This window comes from Aquarana catesbeiana, linkage group LG03 (assembly GCF_042186555.1).
Source record: "Aquarana catesbeiana isolate 2022-GZ linkage group LG03, ASM4218655v1, whole genome shotgun sequence".
Classification (NCBI taxonomy): domain Eukaryota; kingdom Metazoa; phylum Chordata; class Amphibia; order Anura; family Ranidae; genus Aquarana; species Aquarana catesbeiana.
Window position 1 is genome coordinate 279,885,151 of NC_133326.1, and position 19,956 is coordinate 279,905,106.

At 42.0% G+C, this 19,956-nt stretch overlaps 1 protein-coding gene across 1 annotated transcript in view; it reads left to right on the forward strand.

Moving 5' to 3' along the window:
• Positions 1-19,956, forward strand: part of NTN4 (netrin 4) — a 252,953-nt gene that overhangs the window by 203,684 nt on the left and 29,313 nt on the right. Inside the window, exons 6-7 of the mRNA XM_073620153.1 lie at positions 5,665-5,878; positions 16,613-16,725. Coding sequence (XP_073476254.1) covers positions 5,665-5,878; positions 16,613-16,725 — 327 coding nt within the window. The remainder of the gene's footprint in view (positions 1-5,664; positions 5,879-16,612; positions 16,726-19,956) is intronic.

Genomic DNA, 19,956 nt, shown 5'->3' on the forward strand with positions numbered 1-19,956 from the left:
CTATGTCTCGGATTGATATGGCCTTTGCCCCTGCGGACACCCTTCCCTTTGTCTCTGCAGTTTCCTACATGTCTAGAGGTGTTTCAGACCACGCTCATTTATCCGTGGACCTCACCATTCTCCCGGGCTCAGGCCCTTCCATTTGGAGGTTAAATTCCTATTGGCTGGAGGATGAGGTGGTACAGGGAACATGTAGGAAGGGGATCACAGAATACTGGAGGGACAATGTGGGAACAGGGGACCCTTCTGTAGAGTGGGAGGCCTTTAAGGCCACTTTGAGGGGCACCTTTATGTCTGTCACTGGGGCCTTGAGGAAAAATAACCAACAGCATACTATGGAGCTAGAGACCGCCATGGTGCAGGCCGAGTCTGTATATACCTCTGACCCGACCTCTGACAAGAGAGAAGCATGGCTTCAGAAACGTAGGGAGTATGAAATACGTTTGTTAGACCTTACTAAAAAGAAAATGTTACATACAGCACAGAAATCATTTGAACATGGTAATAAGGCTGGGCGCCTCTTGGCATATCTGACAAGACCTGACCATCCCCCGGTATCTATTCCATGTATCCTTACTATGATAGGTCAAATAAGTGATGTTCCTGGAGATATCATGGAAACCTTTTTAAACTTTTACAAAGAACTCTACACGTCCAGGGCTGAGTATACTGAATCCCAGTTGGACGAATACCTTGCTGACATATCTCTTCCCTCCCTTTCCACTGAGGGGAGGGATATGTTAGAGACTCCCATCTCGGTTGTAGAGATTGTGGCGGCCATTTCACAAATGCCAGCTCATAAGACTCCTGGGCTAGATGGTTATCCCACTGAATGGTATTCACAATTTAGGGATTTACTGTGCCCACTTCTGTTACGTACATATAATAGGGCCTTGGATGCTGGTATCCTCCCCCCCCCCACTATGCGAGAGGCTTTGATCATACTTCTGCAGAAACCACGCAAGGATCCGCTTAAATGTGAATCATACCGCCCAATATCCCTCATAAATGTGGATGTTAAGATTCTGGCTAAAGTGCTTGCAAACCGCTTAAATGCTGTAGTTACGTCCTTGGTCAATAGTGACCAAGGGGGCTTTATACCTGGAAGGTCCACCAGAATGAATATCCGCAGATTATTCCACAACTTGCAATATCCCCATGAATGCTCTCATATGCGTGCCATTGTGTCCCTGGACACATGTAAAGCATTCGATAGTGTGGAATGGCCGTATCTCTTTCAGGTGCTGCAGCTGTATGGTTTCGGTCCCCGCATGGTGGCTTGGAATAGACTCCTCTATGCATCCCCCCGAGCCCGTGTTCGGGTTAATTCCTTGGTCACTGAGTCATTCTCAATTACAAGGGGCACGAGGCAAGGATGCCCACTATCCCCGCTTCTATTCGCCATGGCTATGGAACCGTTGGCGGCACGAATTCGTTCCTCCCCTTCCATCAAAGGCCTGCCTATCGCTACCATCGAGGAGCGTATTTTGCTCTATGCGGATGACACTTTGGTGTATCTAGCGGACACTAATGTGTCACTCTAATCACTGTTGGCTGAGATCAATAGGTTTGGAGATTTCTCCGGATTCCAGGTGAACTGGGACAAATTTAGCCTGTTCCCCTTGGATTCTGCAGCAGTCTCCCAGATCCACCCGGACTCCAAATTACAGGTGGTGTCATCTTTTAGATATCTTGGGATCTTGGTACAGTCGCCTTTACCCACATACATTACTAACAATTTAGATCCTATACTGAGCAAACCAGGCAGTTGATGGACCTGCCTCTGGAGCTTATGGGAAGGGCAAGTTTACTAAAAATTATTTACCTACCGAAACTACTATATGTGTTGGCTAACTCCCCTTGCAAAATTCCTAAATCTATTTTTAAACGAATAGATGGGATTTGTACAACGTTTCTGTGGAGTGGGAGACCCCCCCAGGGTGGCACTTGAGACATTAAGGTTGCCGTCGCTTGGCGTTTCCAAACTTTTTTCTTTATTACTTAGCATCACAGCTAGTGCATGTACATGACTGGCTAAGTCCGGTCTCTGCAAATGCATGTACTACTACTGAAGGAGCCATTGCGACTTCTATGGAAACCTTACATAATATGATTTATAGAGGCAAGGTTCCAGATCGACCAGGTACCTCCATGCTGGCCACTTCCCTTTCAATCTTTCGATATATCGTTACTAAAACCTCTAGACACTCCTGGTCAACATCACCAAATAACCCTCTGTGGTTTAACCCCACTCTGCAGGAACTATACTCCTTGCCCGACACTAAGCGTTGGTACTCCAAGGGAGTAAAATATCTATGTCATCTATACAATGCCCAAGGTTTTAAAACTTTTCACCAAATGAGTCTTGACTTTGACCTACCACGCTCTTATCTGTTCCACTATTATCAACTCAGGCACGCTATACGGGCTCAATTTGGGTCCTTAAAAGATCCCACTAACTTGCCCCCGCTAGAGAGGCTGCTGAGACAACCAGACCCTAATAAGCTTGTTTCTATCTACTACGCTGCCCTGACGACAGATTTTAACCCTAGATTTAGTAGGGCGCAGGAAAAATGGGCATCCATGGACATTTCACTTACTGAGGAGGACTGGACTGAATTCAGTGACACATATAAAACCATGGTCATTTCATCCGGGGACCGAGTTATACAGGTTAAATTTTTTCATCACTCCCATCTTACCCCAGCCAGGCTATACAAAATGGGGCTGAAACCCTCCGCTGAGTGTTTTCATGGTTGCGGTGGGGAGGCGGACTTTATGCACTGCTTCTGGACCTGTCCACTAGTTCAGGACTTTTGGGTGGAAGTGGGTTCTTTTATTTCCTCTGCTCTAGGCCTTTCTAATATCATCCACCCAAAAAATGGTCTATTAGGGATCTTCGGAGATTTACAGATATCATCACAGGCTAAGAGATTATTACGTATCCTTTATTTCTATGTTAGAAAAACAATACTGTTGTCATGGAAAGGTATACAGATGCCCTTGAAATCTTTATGGTTAAAATTAATCAATGACGTTATACCACTGTATAGACTTACCTCTGAACTCAGAAAACGAACAAAATCATTCCACAAAATCTGGGGTAGGTGGCTCGCTAGCCCCCTGACCCTCTCACTGTAGTGTGTGCAGAATAGGGAGTGCTTACAGGTCGCGCCAGGTTAGCCTATAATTTATGCAAATTACTAATATTATACACAGACAATTTTCTTGTATATGTAGTTCTGAAAAAGATATTAGCTGATGTACCAATATCTGTCCTTTGTTTATAGATGAGCTAAGTACTAGATACTGTTTACCAATGGCTGACCAAGCGTAACTAAGTGGTTGTTTGTTGTGCTTGTTTTGTTCAAATGGTTTGTAAAACAATAAAAATATCTTTAAAAAAAAAAAAAGTATATTAAACCATACATAAATATTATGTTAACTAAACATATGATTTTCCTAAGGATTGATTGTGTTAAATAATAACAATCTGACTTTAAGTTTCTTATTACTTGTTGCAATTAAACTATAGCATGCAGCAAGAGCTTCCGGAATACATTACACTGAAATGTATGCCTAAATGAAGTTCATAGTGTAAGTAGCAGGGGGATCATTTTTCATTTACTATGACAGTGTATTCTGGGGTAATCAGATTACTACATTTTTAGAAAGCTGTAGGTTGTTGAATGCATCGAATAGTCAAATCACTATGAAAGCTAGTTTATGAATGTGCACTTGGGGTATTTGTAATATCCACCGTATTTAAATATAGTCTAAATCTCTTGTTAGAAAAAAAGTTTTTCAGAGTGTAGGTCTTTATTGAAAGCACCTTTGCTCTGGCTGGATGGCAGGCCGAAGTAAATCATAGGTAACTTCCTGACCTGAAAGGAGAAAGTTATGATGCTGAGGTCAATAAAGACTATAGCTAAATAGGCAATATGCCACTTACAAAGTACATCATGCTTTGTGACATCAGTTCTCTTTATTTCTTCTATGCCAATGTCAGTGTTGTTTATGAATTTTATAAAAGCCAAAGAAGGATGCATTTGCAAATGGTTTGGAGGTGTGGTAGATGTTTCCTCTTTTGAAATCAATCTAGTAAATTTAAAGTAATGTAGGTGTATTGCCCTGGCATACATGGCATTATTCCATTCTATTGTTGAGTCATAAAACAACACAAGGCAGTAAAGAGCTTAGTAATATAAGGGGAACATGCTTACCTGGTTAAAGAATTTATATTGTTATGAATGACCATGCAATCGGTAAGGCAGCCACCAATACATTACTATTTTTTTTTTTTGTTCAAGCAGTGGGTTGAATTTAAAATAATCTGATCCCCCCATCCACACATTCGATATAGATGGGGGAATCACTCCCGCTGTGCTATTGTATTCTGACAGCGGGGAGACTTCCCCACTGCCAGAATACAATGATCTATATTTATAGCCAGCAGCACTGATCATTCAGGTTGATTGTACACAGGTCGTTCGAGGCACCCCTGAAGAAACCTGAAGGCACCCCAGGGTGCTCTACCCTTTCATGGCCATTTTATTTTAAATGGCTAGTGCACTCAAAACTTATATTTGCTTTAGATATTAAGAGGCATTCATACTCTGCATGTTGGATTGTTTTATGTTATGGAAAATGCAAAGGGAGGTGTTGGAAGATGGATGGGAACACTCAAAATTTCCAGGTGGAGATCTCACTGTGGGAGTATCCAAAGCATATTGTAGAAAACAGGGTCTAACTCCGAACACCTAAATTTCATTTTGGTGGGTTGTAAAAATACAGAAACACTTTTTTAGTATTTTGCCTTGTGTGAGAGAATGTATATTCTGGAATATTAAAAGAAAAAATGCAAGAAAGATAGAAAAGGAGTTCATTAGTGTGAGAACAAGGAGATCTGTGTTTGCACATAGAACATTGTGACATTCTTTTCTACTCCCCCTGTTCAAGAAAATAATTGCAAAGGTTTTAACTGAAGTAGCATTTATATATAAATAAATACAAAAATAATTTCATATTCCTGATATGTGCCTGCTGTACCATGTACTTACATGATAAAGTATCCTGTTCATTTTTTATTGCTTCCTTTGTGTGAAATCCCTGGTGTTCCTGCCAGTCCCTCTACTTTCCTGTTAAAAACTGATCACACTAAGCAGGAGAACATATCGTGGTCAATTTTCTAGCCATGCTGGAAGCTCAGTATACTCTCCTCCAATGATCAAACCTATTCTGACACGTCACTGGGAAGCTCAGTGTATTGTTGCTTCTCCTCCCCCAGCTCTTATGCAGCTGAGAACAGAGAGAATGTGATTACTTATAAAAAGGGAAAAACAATATTTATATATTTTTTTTAATATCTATACACAAATGTTTTGCATTTCATTTCCATTTTAAATTGAATGGGTTGTTTTACAAGGTGAGGCTTTACAATCACTTTAATAGTTATTAATAAATAAGCTTGCCATTTGCAGTATACTTAAATGCATTATAAAACTGTTAACTGTTTTATGTAACTTTTGAACAGGTATTTTTTATAAACTTGTATTTATAAAATACTGTGTATTTTTCCTATGTGTTGATATTCTTATTGGCTTGCACTGTATCTTGTGAAGCTGTTTTATAATTGATAACTTTTAAAATTTCTTGCTTCTTTAGCATGTTCCTGTCACCCAGTTGGTTCAACAAAGCTTCCCTCAACCACCTTTACAACCTGTGATCCTCAAAATGGAGATTGTCCGTGCAAACCTGGTGTAGCCGGGCCTAGCTGTGACCGCTGTATGGTGGGGTACTGGGGATTTGGTGACTATGGCTGCAGGCCATGTGATTGTGCTGGGAATTGTGATCCCTTTACAGGAGACTGTATTAACAAGTAAGTTCTGGAAACATTTCACATTAGGTTGCCCACATCTGGTTTTTAAAGCTTTTTTAGAACGTTATATCCCTTTTGCTATTTTAAATGGTTTTCATGTTTATGATCTGTATTTCAGAGGGAGCTCACTTGAGATAGAAAAAAAAATCCCTTTTAGGTCAAATGATAAAATTGTACATAATTGGTCTTTGGCAGTGACCATGCTTGGCACATTGATGATAATGGGATGTTATAGATATAGTTGCCCATATGTCTGAGGATCCGATACTCCCAGAACTGTAAATGTTTAAACACTATAGCAGTGCAGATAACTCTGCTTAGACAGTTTGAACTGCTGTAGTAAGTGCATATAATTCTGATGCCTACATGTACTTCGTTGTCACAGTAGGATGTGATAACAGAGTCTCTTTAAGCTATATGAGAGTGCAGGTCAGTAAATCTCAGCTACACTCATTGTAGGCTATTTTCTGTCTCTCAAGGAAGTCACAAGGAATCATGCTACAAGAAGCTGCAGTTCCATCTAGCTGCACAGATGAAAACTTCCAGAGAAGCACTTGGGAGGCGCCTTGCTGTCTCTCATAGATAAAGAAGCAGCAGTTCTATACAGCAGAACATGAGAGAGCTTGGGAAAAGATTACAAAAATCACTAAGATTACTATACAGGCAGTCCTCGAGTTACAAACATCTGACTTACATACTTAAGAATGGAGGAAGCGTAACGTCATGCTGGTCTTGGAAACTGCCAGACAGCCATCTTGCTGCTCACTGCATGCTGCCACCTACTGTATGGTGGACATGTCGGCAGTCCCACATCACTGCATGCTCAGTTAAGGTTGTGAGCACTGAACTTATTCTCTCTGGAGAAGAGAGGCTTGAGAGGGGATATGATTTCAATTTACAAATACCGTACTGGTGACCCCACAATAGGGATAAAACTTTTCCGCGGAAGGGAGTTTAACCACTTGACGACCGCCTCACGCCGATGTATGTCGGCAAGGTGGCACGGACAGGCAAAATCACGTACATATACGTGATTTGCCTTCCGCGGGAGGGGGGTCCGATCGGACCCCCCCCCCGGTGCCCGAGGCGGTCGTCTTTTGTCCCACGGCGATCGGAGGTGAGGGGGAGGCCATCCGTTCGTGGCCCCCCCCTCGCGATCGCCGCCGGCCAATCGAATCATTCCTTTGCTGCTGTATACTAAACAGCAGCAAAGGAAATGATGTCATCTCTCCTCGGCTCGGTAATTTCCGTTCCGGCCCGAGGAGAGAAGACAGGTATGTGAGTGCACCAACACTACACAACACAATAGAACATGCCAGGCACACAAAACACCCCGATCGCCCCCCGATCCCCCCCCCAATCACCCCCCCCCCCCCGTCACAAACTGACACCAGCAGTTTTTTTTTTTGTTTTTTTTTTTGTTTTTTCTGATTACTGCATTGGTGTCAGTTTGTGACAGTTACAGTGTTGGGACAGTGAGTATTAGCCCCCTGTAGGTCTAGGATACCCCCCTAACCCCCCCTAATAAAGTTTTAACCCCTTGATCACCCCCTGTCACCAGTGTCGCTAAGCGATCATTTTTCTGATCGCTGTATTAGTGTCGCTGGTGACGCTAGTTAGGGACGTAAATATTTAGGTTCGCCGTCAGCGTTTTATAGCGTCAGGGACCCCCATATACTACCGAATAAATGTTTTAACCCCTTGATGGCCCCCTAGTTAACCCTTTCACCACTGATCACCGTATAACTGTTACGGGTGACGCTGGTTAGTTTGTTTATTTTTTATAGTGTCAGGGCACCCGCCGTTTATTACCGAATAAAGGTTTAGCCCCCTGATCGCCCGGCGGTGATATGCGTCGCCCCAGGCAGCGTCAGATTAGCGCCAGTACCGCTAACACCCACGCACACAGCATACGCCTCCCTTAGTGGTATAGTATCTGAACGGATCAATATCTGACCCGATCAGATCTATACTAGCGTCCCCAGCAGTTTAGGGTTCCCAAAAACGCAGTGTTAGCGGGATCAGCCCAGATACCTGCTAGCACCTGCGTTTTGCCCCTCCGCCCAGCTCACCCAAGTGCAGTATCGATCGATCACTGTCACTTACAAAACACTAAACACATAACTGCAGCGTTCGCAGAGTCAGGCCTGATCCCTGCGATCGCTAACAGTTTTTTTGGTAGCATTTTGGTGAACTGGCAAGCACCAGCCCCAGGCAGCGTCAGGTTAGCGCCAGTAGCGCTAACACCCACGCACGCACCGTACAGCTCCCTTAGTGGTATAGTATCTGAACGGATCAATATCTGATCCGATCAGATCTATACTAGCGTCCCCAGCAGTTTAGGGTTCCCAAAAACGCAGTGTTAGCGGGATCAGCCCAGATACCTGCTAGCACCTGCGTTTTGCCCCTCCGCCCGGCCCAGCCCACCCAAGTGCAGTATCGATCGATCACTGACACTTACAAAACACTAAATGCATAACTGCAGCGTTCGCAGAGTCAGGCCTGATCCCTGCGATCGCTAACAGTTTTTTTGGTAGTATTTTGGTGAACTGGCAAGCACCAGCCCCAAGCAGCGTCAGATTAGCGCCAGTACCGCTAACACCCACGCACGCAGCATACGCCTCCCTTAGTGGTATAGTATCTGAACGGATCAATATCTGATCCGATCAGATCTATACTAGCGTCCCCAGCAGTTTAGGGTTCCCAAAAACGCAGTGTTAGCGGGATCAGCCCAGATACCTGCTAGCACCTGCATTTTGCCCCTCCGCCCGGCCCAGCCCACCCAAGTGCAGTATCGATCGATCACTGTCACTTACAAAACACTTAACGCATAACTGCAGCGTTCGCAGAGTCAGGCCTGATCCCTGCGATCGCTAACAGTTTTTTTTGTAGCTTTTTATTGAACTGGCAAGCGCCAGCAGCCTAGTACACCCCGGTCGTAGTCAAACCAGCACTGCAGTAACACTTGGTGACGTGGCGAGTCCCATAAGTGCAGTTCAAGCTGGTGAGGTGGCAAGCACAAGTAGTGTCCCGCTGCCACCAAGAAGACAAACACAGGCCCGTCGTGCCCATAATGCCCTTCCTGCTGCATTCGCCAATCCTAATTGGGAACCCACCGCTTCTGCAGCGCCCGTACTTCCCCCATTCACATCCCCAACCAAATGCAGTCGGCTGCATGAGAGGCATTTTCTTTATGTCCTCCCGAGTACCCCTACCCAACGAACCCCCCCAAAAAAGATGTTGTGTCTGCAGCAAGCGCGGATATAGGCGTGACACCCGCTATTATTGTCCCTCCTGTCCTGACAATCCTGGTCTTTGCATTGGTGAATGTTTTGAACGCTACCATTCATTAGTTGAGTATTAGCGTAGGGTACAGCATTCCACAGACTAGGCACACTTTTACAGGGTCTCCCAAGATGCCATCGCATTTTGAGAGACCCGAACCTGGAACCGGTTACCGTTATAAAAATTAGTTACAAAAAAAGTGTAAAAAAAAAATATATATATATAAAATAAAAAAAAATAGTTGTCGTTTCATTGTTCTCTCTCTCTCTATTCTCTCTCTCTATTGTTCTGCTCTTTTTTACTGTATTCTATTCTGCAATGTTTTATTGTTATTATGTTTTATCATGTTTGCTTTTCAGGTATGCAATTTTTTATACTTTAGCGTTTACTGTGCTTTATTGTTAACCATTTTTTTGTCTTCAGGTACGCCATTCACGACTTTGAATGGTTATACCAGAATGATGCCTGCAGGTTTAGGTATCATCTTGGTATTATTCTTTTCAGCCAGCGGTCGGCTTTCATGTAAAAGCAATCCTAGCGGCTAATTAGCCTCTAGACTGCTTTTACAAGCCGTGGGAGGGAATGCCCCCCCACCGTCTTCCGTGTTTTTCTCTGGCTCTCCTGTCTCAACAGGGAACCTGAGAATGCAGCCGGTGATTCAGCCAGCTGACCATAGAGCTGATCAGAGACCAGAGTGGCTCCAAACATCTCTATGGCCTAAGAAACCGGAAGCTACGAGCATTTTATGACTTAGATTTCGCCGGATGTAAATAGCGCCATTGGGAAATTGGGGGAGCATTTTATCACACCGATCTTGGTGTCGTCAGATGCTTTGAGGGCAGAGGAGAGATCTAGGGTCTAATAGACCCCAATTTTTTCAAAAAAGAGTACCTGTCACTACCTATTGCTATCATAGGAGATATTTACATTCCCCGAGATAACAATAAAAATGATTAAAAAAAAAAAAAAAATGAAAGGAACAGTTTAAAAATAAGATAAAAAAGCAAAAAAATAATAAAGAAAAAAAAAAAAGCACCCCTGTCGCCCCCTGCTCTCGCGCTAAGGCGAACGCAAGCGGCGGTCTGTCGTCAAACGTAAACAGCAATTGCACCATGCATGTGAGGTATCGCCGCGAAGGTCAGATCGAGGGCAGTAATTTTTGCAGTAGACCTCCTCTGTAAATCTAAAGTGGTAACCTGTAAAGGCTTTTAAAGGCTTTTAAAAATGTATTTATTTTGTTGCCACTGCACGTTTGTGCGCAATTTTAAAGCATGTCATGTTTGGTATCCATGTACTCGGCCTAAGATCATCTTTTTTATTTCATCAAACATTTGGGCAATATAGTGTGTTTTAGTGCATTAAAATTTAAAAAAGTGTGTTTTTTCCCCAAAAAATGCGTTTGAAAAATCGCTGCGCAAATACTGTGTAAAAAAAAAAAATGAAACACCCACCATTTTAATCTGTAGGGCATTTGCTTTAAAAAAATATATAATGTTTGGGGGTTCAAAGTAATTTTTTTGCAAAAAAAAATAACTTTTTCATGTAAACAATGAGTGTCAGAAAGGGCTTTGTCTTCAAGTGGTTAGAAGAGTGAGTGATGTGTGACATAAGCTTCTAAATGTTGTGCATAAAATGCCAGGACAGTTCAAAACCCCCCCAAATGACCCCATTTTGGAAAGTAGACACCCCAAGCTATTTGCTGAGGCATGTCGAGTCCATGGAATATTTTATATTGCGACACAAGTTGCGGGAAAGACAAATTTTTTTTTTTTGCACAAAGTTGTCACTAAATGATATATTGCTCAAACATGCCATGGGAATATGTGAAATTACACCCCAAAATACATTCTGCTGCTTCTCCTGAGCACGGGGATACCACATGTGTGACTTTTTGGGAGCCTAGCCGCGTACGGGACCCCGAAAACCAAGCACCGCCTTCAGGCTTTCTAAGGGCGTGAATTTTTGATTTCACTCTTCACTGCCTATCACAGTTTCGGAGGCCATGGAAAGCCCAGGTGGCACAAACCCCCCCCCAAATGACCCCATTTTGGAAAGTAGACACCCAAAGCTATTTGCTGAGAGGTATAGTGAGTATTTTGCAGACCTCACTTTTTGTCACAAAGTTTTGAAAATTGAAAAAAGAAAAAAAAAATGTTTTTTCTTGTCTTTCTTCATTTTCAAAAACAAATGAGAGCTGCAAAATACTCACCATGCCTCTCAGCAAATAGCTTGGGGTGTCTACTTTCCAAAATGGGGTCATTTGGGGGGGTTTTGTGCCACCTGGGCATTCCATGGCCTCCGAAACTGTGATAGGCAGTGAAGAGTGAAATCAAAAATTTACACCCTTAGAAATCCTGAAGGCGGTGCTTGGTTTTTGGGGCCCCGTACGCGGCTAAGCTCCCAAAAAGTCCCACACATGTAGTATCCCTATACTCAGGAGAAGCAGCTGAATGTATTTTGGGGTGCAATTCCACATAGGCCCATGGCCTGTGTGAGCAATATATCATTTAGTGACAACTTTTTGTAAATATTTTTTTTTTTTTTTGTCATTATTCAATCACTTGGGACAAAAAAAATAAATATTCAATGGGTTCAACATGCCTCTCAGCAATTTCCTTGGGGTGTCTACTTTCCAAAATGGGGTCATTTAGGGGGGTTTTGTACTGCCCTGCCATTTTAGCACCTCAAGAAATGACATAGGCAGTCATAAACTAAAAGCTGTGTAAATTACAGAAAATGTACCCTAGTTTGTAGACGCTATAACTTTTGCGCAAACCAATAAATATACGCTTATTGACATTTTTTTTACCAAAGACATGTGGCCGAATACATTTTGGCCTAAATGTATGACTAAAATTTAGTTTATTGGATTTTTTTTATAACAAAAAGTAGAAAATATCATTTTTTTTCAAAATTTTCGGGCTTTTTCCGTTTATAGCGCAAAAAATAAAAACTGCAGAGGTGATCAAATACCATCAAAAGAAAGCTCTATTTGTGGGAAGAAAAGGACGCAAATTTCGTTTGGGTACAGCATTGCAGGACCGCGCAATCAGCAGTTAAAGCGACGCAGTGCCAAATTGGAAAAAGACCTCTGGTCCTTAGGCAGCATAATGGTCCGGGGCTCAAGTGGTTAATAAGACACGTGGCCACTCATTAAAATTAGAAGAAATTAGATTTAACCTTAAACTGCATAGAGGGTTCTTTACTGTAAGAGCGGCAAGGATGTGGAATTCCCTTCCACGGGCGGTGGTTTCAGTGAGGAGCATCAGTAGTTTCAAAACACTATTAGATAAGCACCAGAACGACCACAACATATAGGGATATACAATGTAATACTGACATATAATCACACACATAGGTTGGACTTGATGGACTTGTGTCTTTTTTCAACCTCACCTACTATGTAACTATGTAACCCTTCCCTATGCTATCAAAAACATAATTGTTTTTTGGCTGGATTTGCACAAAAAAATTGACCTGTTCCAACTCGCATACAAATTCAACCTAAGAACAAACCCACATAACCCATCTTGTTCATAACTTGGGGACTGCCTATAGTAGATTTGCAGTGTTCTCTAAAGAGTATTACTCCCTTATTCATTTCAGTGACTGGAGATGTCTGTTAATAATTAGACTGTGATCTTTTAAAATCTATAACTGCATAAGAATGGGAGTAAATCTTCCATGTGGAAATCTTCTAAAGTGCACCCTATACAGGCACAGAATTTTATACTGGTATATGCCCTGACCATGTCTTCCAAATGCATCTGTATTTTTGCACTCAGTGAGGCTGATACATTACAGGTGGCGAAAGGAAAATAAGCAAAAAGCAGACCTGATGCAACCAATCAGGATTCTTGTTACATTTTTGCATAAAAAGAAAGTTGAAACCTGACTGGTTGCTAATGGCAGCAACATACATTTTCTCATTTATTGACTTCAGATGTAATGAATTAGCCCCAGTATATTTATTTATTTATTTATTGTACAGCAATATGGCAATTCAGGTGTTTCAGTATACTTCCTCCACATGGCTGTAACATTAATCTTTTCTTTTAATTTAGCATCAATTATGAATACATTAAATACAATACAAATGATTTTTCCTGGGAGCACTTTATTATCTCTATGCCCTGTACACACGATAGGATTTTCCGACAACAAAATCCTGGATTTATTTCCGACGGATGTTGGCTCAAACTTGTCTTGCATACACACGGTCACACAAATGTTGTCGGAAATTCCAAAGGTCAAGAACGCGGTGACGTACAACACGTACGACGAGCCAAGAAAAATGGAGTTCAATAGCCAGTGCGGCTCCTCTGCTTGATTCCAAGCATGCGTGGAATTTGTGCGTCAGAATTGTGTACACACGATCGGAATTTCCGACAATGGATTTTGTTGTGGGAAAATTTGAGATCCAGATCTCAAATTTTGTTTGTCGGAAATTCAGGCGGAAAATGTCCGATGGAGCCTACACACGGTCGGAATTTCCGACAAGCTCCCATTGAACATTTGTTGTCGGAAAATCCTATCGTGTGTACAGGGCCTTAGTGTAACAGCACATATAAAGCATATGAACCACACTCAAGATTTTTTTATATGAAATATACATACAGTACATATTGCGTGCTACATGTGTGCCCATTTACAGTATCTCACAAAAGTGAGTACACCCCTCACATTTTTGTAAATATTTTATTATATCTTTTCATGTGACAACACTGAAGAAATTACACTTTGCTACAATGTAAAGTAGTGAATGTACAGCTTGTATAACAGTGTAAATTTGCTGTCCCCTCAAAATAACTCAACACACAGCTATTAATGTCTAAATTGCTGGCAACAAAAGTGAGTAAACCCTTAAGTGAATATGTTCAAATTGGGCCCAAAGTGTCAATATTTTGTGTGGCCACCATTATTTTCCAGCACTGCCTTAACCCTCTTGGGCATGGAGTTCACCAGAGCTCCAAAGGTTGCCACTGGAGTCCTCTTCCACTCCTCCATAACGACATCACAGAGCTGGTGGATGTTAGAGACCTTGTGCTCCTTCACCTTCCGTTTGAGGATGCCCAACAGATGCTCAGTAGGGTTTAGGTCTGGAGACTCTGGAGACACACTTGGCCAGTCCATCACCTTTACCCTCAGCTTCTTTAGTAAGGCAGTGGTCATCTTGGAGGTGTGTTTGGGGTCGTTATTATGTTGGAATACTGCCCTGCAGCCCAGTCTCTGAAGGGAGGGGATCATGCTCTGCTTCAGTATGTCACAGTACATGTTGGCATTCATGGTTCCCTCAATGAACTGTAGCTCCCCAGTTCCGGCAGCACTCAGGCAACCCCAGACCATGACACTCCCACCACCATGCTTGACTGTAGGAAAGACACATTTGTCTTTGTACTGCTCACCTGGTTGCCGCCACACACGCTTAACACCATCTGAACCAAATAAGTTTATCTTGGTCTCATCAGACCACAGCACATGGTTCCAGTAATTCATGTCCTTAGTTTGCTTGTTTTCAGCAAACTGCAGGCTTTCTTGTGCATCATCTTTAGAAGAGGCTTCCTTCTGGAAAGACAGCCATGCAGAACTATTTGATGCAGAGTGTGGCATATGGTCTGAGCACTGACAGGCTGACCCCTCACCCCTTCAACCTCTGCAGCAATGCTGGCAGCACTGTCATAGTAACATGCACTCAACTTCTTTGGTTGACCATGGTGAGGCCTGTTCTGAGAGGAACCTGTCCTGTTAAACCACTGTATGATCTTTGCCACCGTGCTGCAGCTCAGTTTCAGGGTCTTGGCAATCTTCTTATAGCCTAGACAATCTTTATGTAGAGCAACAATTCTTTTTTCAGATCCTCAGAGAGTTCTTTGCCATGAGGTGCCATGTTGAACCCAGTATGAGAGAGTGAGAGCGATAACACCAAATTTAACACACCTGCTCCCCATTCACACCTGAGACCTTGTAACACTAACGAATCACATGACACTGGGAGAGAAAATGGCTAATTGGGCCCAATTTGGACATTTTCACTTAGGAGTGTCCTCACTTTTGTTGCCAGTGGTTTAGACATTAATGGCCGTGTGTTGAGTTATTTTGAGGGGACAGCAAATTTACACTCTTATACAAGCTGTACACTCACTACTTTACATTGTAACAAAGTGTAATTTCTTCAGTGTTGTCACATGAAAAGATATAATAAAATATTTACAAAAATGGGAGGGGTGTACTCACTTTTGTGAGATACTGTAAGTTAGGGATGCAACTAACTATTATTTTCATAAAAACTGTAATATGCCATTTTTTCGTTTATTTCAAATAATAATAAAAACAGAGTGTTACTCAGGTATACACAGGTCATATACAGGTATCCTGTCATGATGGGGTTTATAGTATGAGAAACCCCCCCAGGAACACCAATGGTGGGGCACTATTCCCCCCCCAGAACACCAGTGATGGGGCACTATCCCCCCCCCCCCCCGTATACCAATGATGGGGCACTATTCCCACCCTAACCCCCCTCCCCGGAACACCAATGATGTGGCACTTATCCTCCCAGAAATACCAAAATCAATGTTTTGCCATTGTATGAATGTTTTGCCACTGTATTTAAAAGTAAGCCGCTACCTTATCGCAGCTCAGTGCTCACCGCTGCTTCTCTCCTCTCTCTCTTCCCTCGAGGCAGCAAAGCGGGCGGGGCTGAGAATACCCCACTGACGTCAGCGAGGAGGAGAAAGGCGGACGCGCGAGGCGGATGTGCCCTGTCACATGAACGCCGCTTTGAGAAAGCGGCTTGTACACAGGGGATTGTGTAACACTCAGACACAGGCAGGACTCATAGGCAGGGAGGAAGGTGCATGCAGACCAACGAATCGATAATGAAAATCGTTGATAGCGATTTTCATTATCGATTTTATCGATTAATCGTTTCAGTCCTACTGTATGTCATTCTTTTAGAACAGAACTGGTATACTGCACATTTGATTAAAATGTATCATATATTTGTTTATATATAAAGACCTCTTACTATATTTTCATACTTAAAGGTAATTCTATATGAGTTTCATTTCTTAGTGGTTAAATGTGCACATCAGACTAGAAGGGTCAGTTATGCAGATATAACGCCTATTCTTTACCCATAATGGACTTGGCTTTGGACACAATGTGCTCTGTCTGTGGTCTGACCTCAAGCCAACATCATCTGCTGATGTCATGGGTTTAAATGGACTGGGCAAGCCACTCATTATTTAACTCCCCTCACCCAACATACCAGAAATCATTCACTGACTTGGACTTGTTGAAATCTTGTTTTGTTAAAATAAACGAATGATCAATTGTAAATTAATAGTCCTAGTTATTAAAACACAGTGACACATTTTGTTGGGAGAATGAATCATGATTACTGTTTTTTTGTATTTTGGAGATTTTTCTAATAATGTATCTTCACAGCATGGAAATAGACTGGTACCGAGAAATTCCTGAATACCTCTCTGTGTTTAATGAGAGTGGACAGGCCTGGGAATGGGAAGATGAACAGGGATTTTCAGCCCTTCGTCACTCAGGTGAGAAGACTGCTGCTCTATTCTCGTTTCAGTCCATTGCATTATTTAGAATAAACACACTTTATGCACATAACTGCATGTAAGATTCAATGTTCATTTTATGTAATGATTTGAAAAACAGATGAGGTTTTCTATGCTGCTGATGTTTAGGTAAAGCTTTGAAAACCCTGAATGCTTTGTGGCTTTCCCACATATTGGTCTTGCTTGTTCAGGAGTAGTGAAACTGAAAACAATTGTTTTTACTATATGCTGTGTCACACTACCTTAGAACAAGCATGGCAGATATACATTCCACCTTTAAGAAAAGGCTGATGCATTTAAAAACAGGAACGAAGGGCATAAATACATGTAGTGCTTAGCAGAGGTGTCATAGAGCCCATATGTGCCAGGTAATAGAATTCATGTTTTCACATGGCATGGCATGCCAAAGCTATTTTTTCAAAGAATTCAGATGTGAAACATTAATACCATGAGGAATTACGACAGCCATATTCTAAAGTATTGCTTTTCACAGTTCTTTGGTCTGTAGTAAACCATAGATTTGGGAGATCACTTTTACATGCGTAAATATAAGGTAGATAGGTCTCTTCCATGGTTTCCTTCCTTAACTGTTCTCATTGACTTCATGTCCTGTTGCTTTCCTATATAGACTATTCTTTCCCTCTGTACCATTGATTTTGCATACTTTGTTCTCTACTGTGCACCCCTTCTTTTTTACATCATAACTCTCAGACTTGAATTCACAAACATGCATAACATGCTACTGTATATTTAATCAGCTCCATAAGTAATAGTATTTTACCATTACTGGTGCTGTTTTAAAACTGCAAGTGTTATTACATTGATCCCTTGTAAAAAATTGTATGTCAAAGTCAGTTCACAAAGATTACCACACAGGGTATCACCCTGCAGGATAATGCTATCTCCAGGGTAATAGTAATCAGGAGTTTTGACTGCCGATGTAGGGAACAGAAAAAGGAGATAAAATAACACTTCATAAGCTAAAATAACGCTTAATGAGAAATTAGGGCTTTCAACAAATAACTGTTAATTTCACATGTCTTAATCATACAGTACAGGACACAGGGCTGTAGCCATAGACCATGGGTTATATGCAAGCTTCATTCAGGTTACTGGAAACGGGCACTTTCTTAGGGTCACTCCTAGTGCGCATTCATATAACCTTACCCATTCCATGAGGAAATTTTGACTTACCTGTGAATTCATAGTTTTGGAGTACAGTACAGGACTCAGGACCCTCCCCTGTGTTTTATTTAGTCACTCCTTATTACTTGCCAAAAAACTGGCGTCATGGAGGGTGTGGGATTTTATGAGCGTACACTAGCAAAGTTCTTTGTGTTCAGTCACCTAAAGGTAGCCTGCATATAATCCATGGTTCATACAGCTCAGTGTCCTGTACTGTACTCAAATATATGGAATTGACAGTTAAGTAAAAAATCCCTTTTTCTTGGGTTTCTCCACAGATACATATTAAAATTCCTATTTAGTTCCAAATTGAAGTTTGTGTTTTTTTAAACACTTATGTCAGGTCATAGTAACTAAACAGCAGGTGGCACCCTTGCTGGTTTGTGTGGATGTGCCTGTGGGACCTTTTGGTTAACCTTTGTGCATGTGCCTATTTGTGTGCGGAAGGCACACAGAGAAATTACTCCTGCTGTCATTAGACAATTGAGAATCAGCTAAAGGCACAGAGCCAGTTGGAGTGGCTCTGTGCCATATCATAACTGTTTACATTGGCGAACCATCCCCTTCCTCTTTCAACAGAATCCATTTATTAAACCCTCCATCTGCAGTGGAGGGATTGCAATTGAAGGTTGGGGGCGGCGGGGGGGTAGTTAAAAGGACCACTGACCACAAAGGATGTGAGCAGCATTTAAAGTGCCAGTGACCACCAATGGGGGGAAGGGAGTTTTAAAATTACAATGACCACTGATAATTGTGGGACTGTTTTGGGAGGTGTACAATGCCACTGACTACCAATGTTTTGGATTGTTTGAGGGGCGGGGGGGTTAAAGTTTCACTGCCAGTACATAACAAGCTATGACAAAGAATGCTACCATAACACGTGCAAATATTGTAATGGACCAATAATGGATGTACACTGAAATTTAGTAAGAGCCCATTTACACTGGATAATGAGCCAGCAGGTTATGAGCCTGTTGATCTTTTATAAAAAGTCTGCTTTTCATCCTTTTCACTTTTCTTCCACTAATAGCTGAAAAGTAGAACTTGCCTTCATTGGGTAAAGGCAAAGTGCACCTTAGTTTTTTTAACCACCTCAGGTACTAGCATCCTTCTTCATTTCAAAAAAGTGGTAAAAAAATCCAAAAAGGTGTCCTTTGATGTGTTTTATACTAGAAGGTAAGGATTTTTTTAATCTTCAACGTTTCTTCCTCCATAGGGTTAAATAAATAAATAAATAAACACGGGGATATAAAAAACAAAAGACATCTCTCTTTGACAAAAAAATGGGTATTGTGCTGCATAACCGAATAATTGTCAGTCAAGAAAGAGGTTATAGCATGCTTGCCCTGAAGTGGTTAAGGAGTAATAACCTCTGAGTTAATCCTTGTGAATTGACTTTTATATTGATTTTATCATAAAGGCCCATAAAATAACACTGACAGTGTTATAATAGCACTAGTAGTGGTAAACTTCCACTACGTACAGTGTGTTACGAGAGTTAGATAAGGTTTATTATTGAGGAAATAACATTCGAACATTCAAGCAGCTTTGTGTCCTCTCTGGGTTGACTCCTAATGGTAACCACAATTGCTATTCAATAAAAGAGGGGCATACTAGCTACTGAAAATTAGCAATGAGTTCAGGTGTGTTCAGATACTAATTCAATCCCACCTGAACGATCCTGCCAGTAAGCTGTCATCTGTACTGTGCTGAGGCATTTCCCATCCCACTGCCCCACATACACAAGAGGCATGTATGCGTTCCAGGGTGGAGAATGCCCTGGCACCTTATCATTGGCCAAGTACATTGAGAGCTTCCCGGTGAAATCACTCAGGTGGGTTCAGACTAGGATCAGAGCATGCCTGAGGCTCCTTCCACACTTGTGTGACTTGAAAGTCACGCAACTTTGATGTGATTTTGCCGCGACTTGAAGCAATGCCTGTGTAATCTTGAGGTCTGTGGACCTCAAATCGCATCAAAGTCAGACGAAAGTAGTGCAGGGACTGCTTTGAAGTCCCTGCCTCT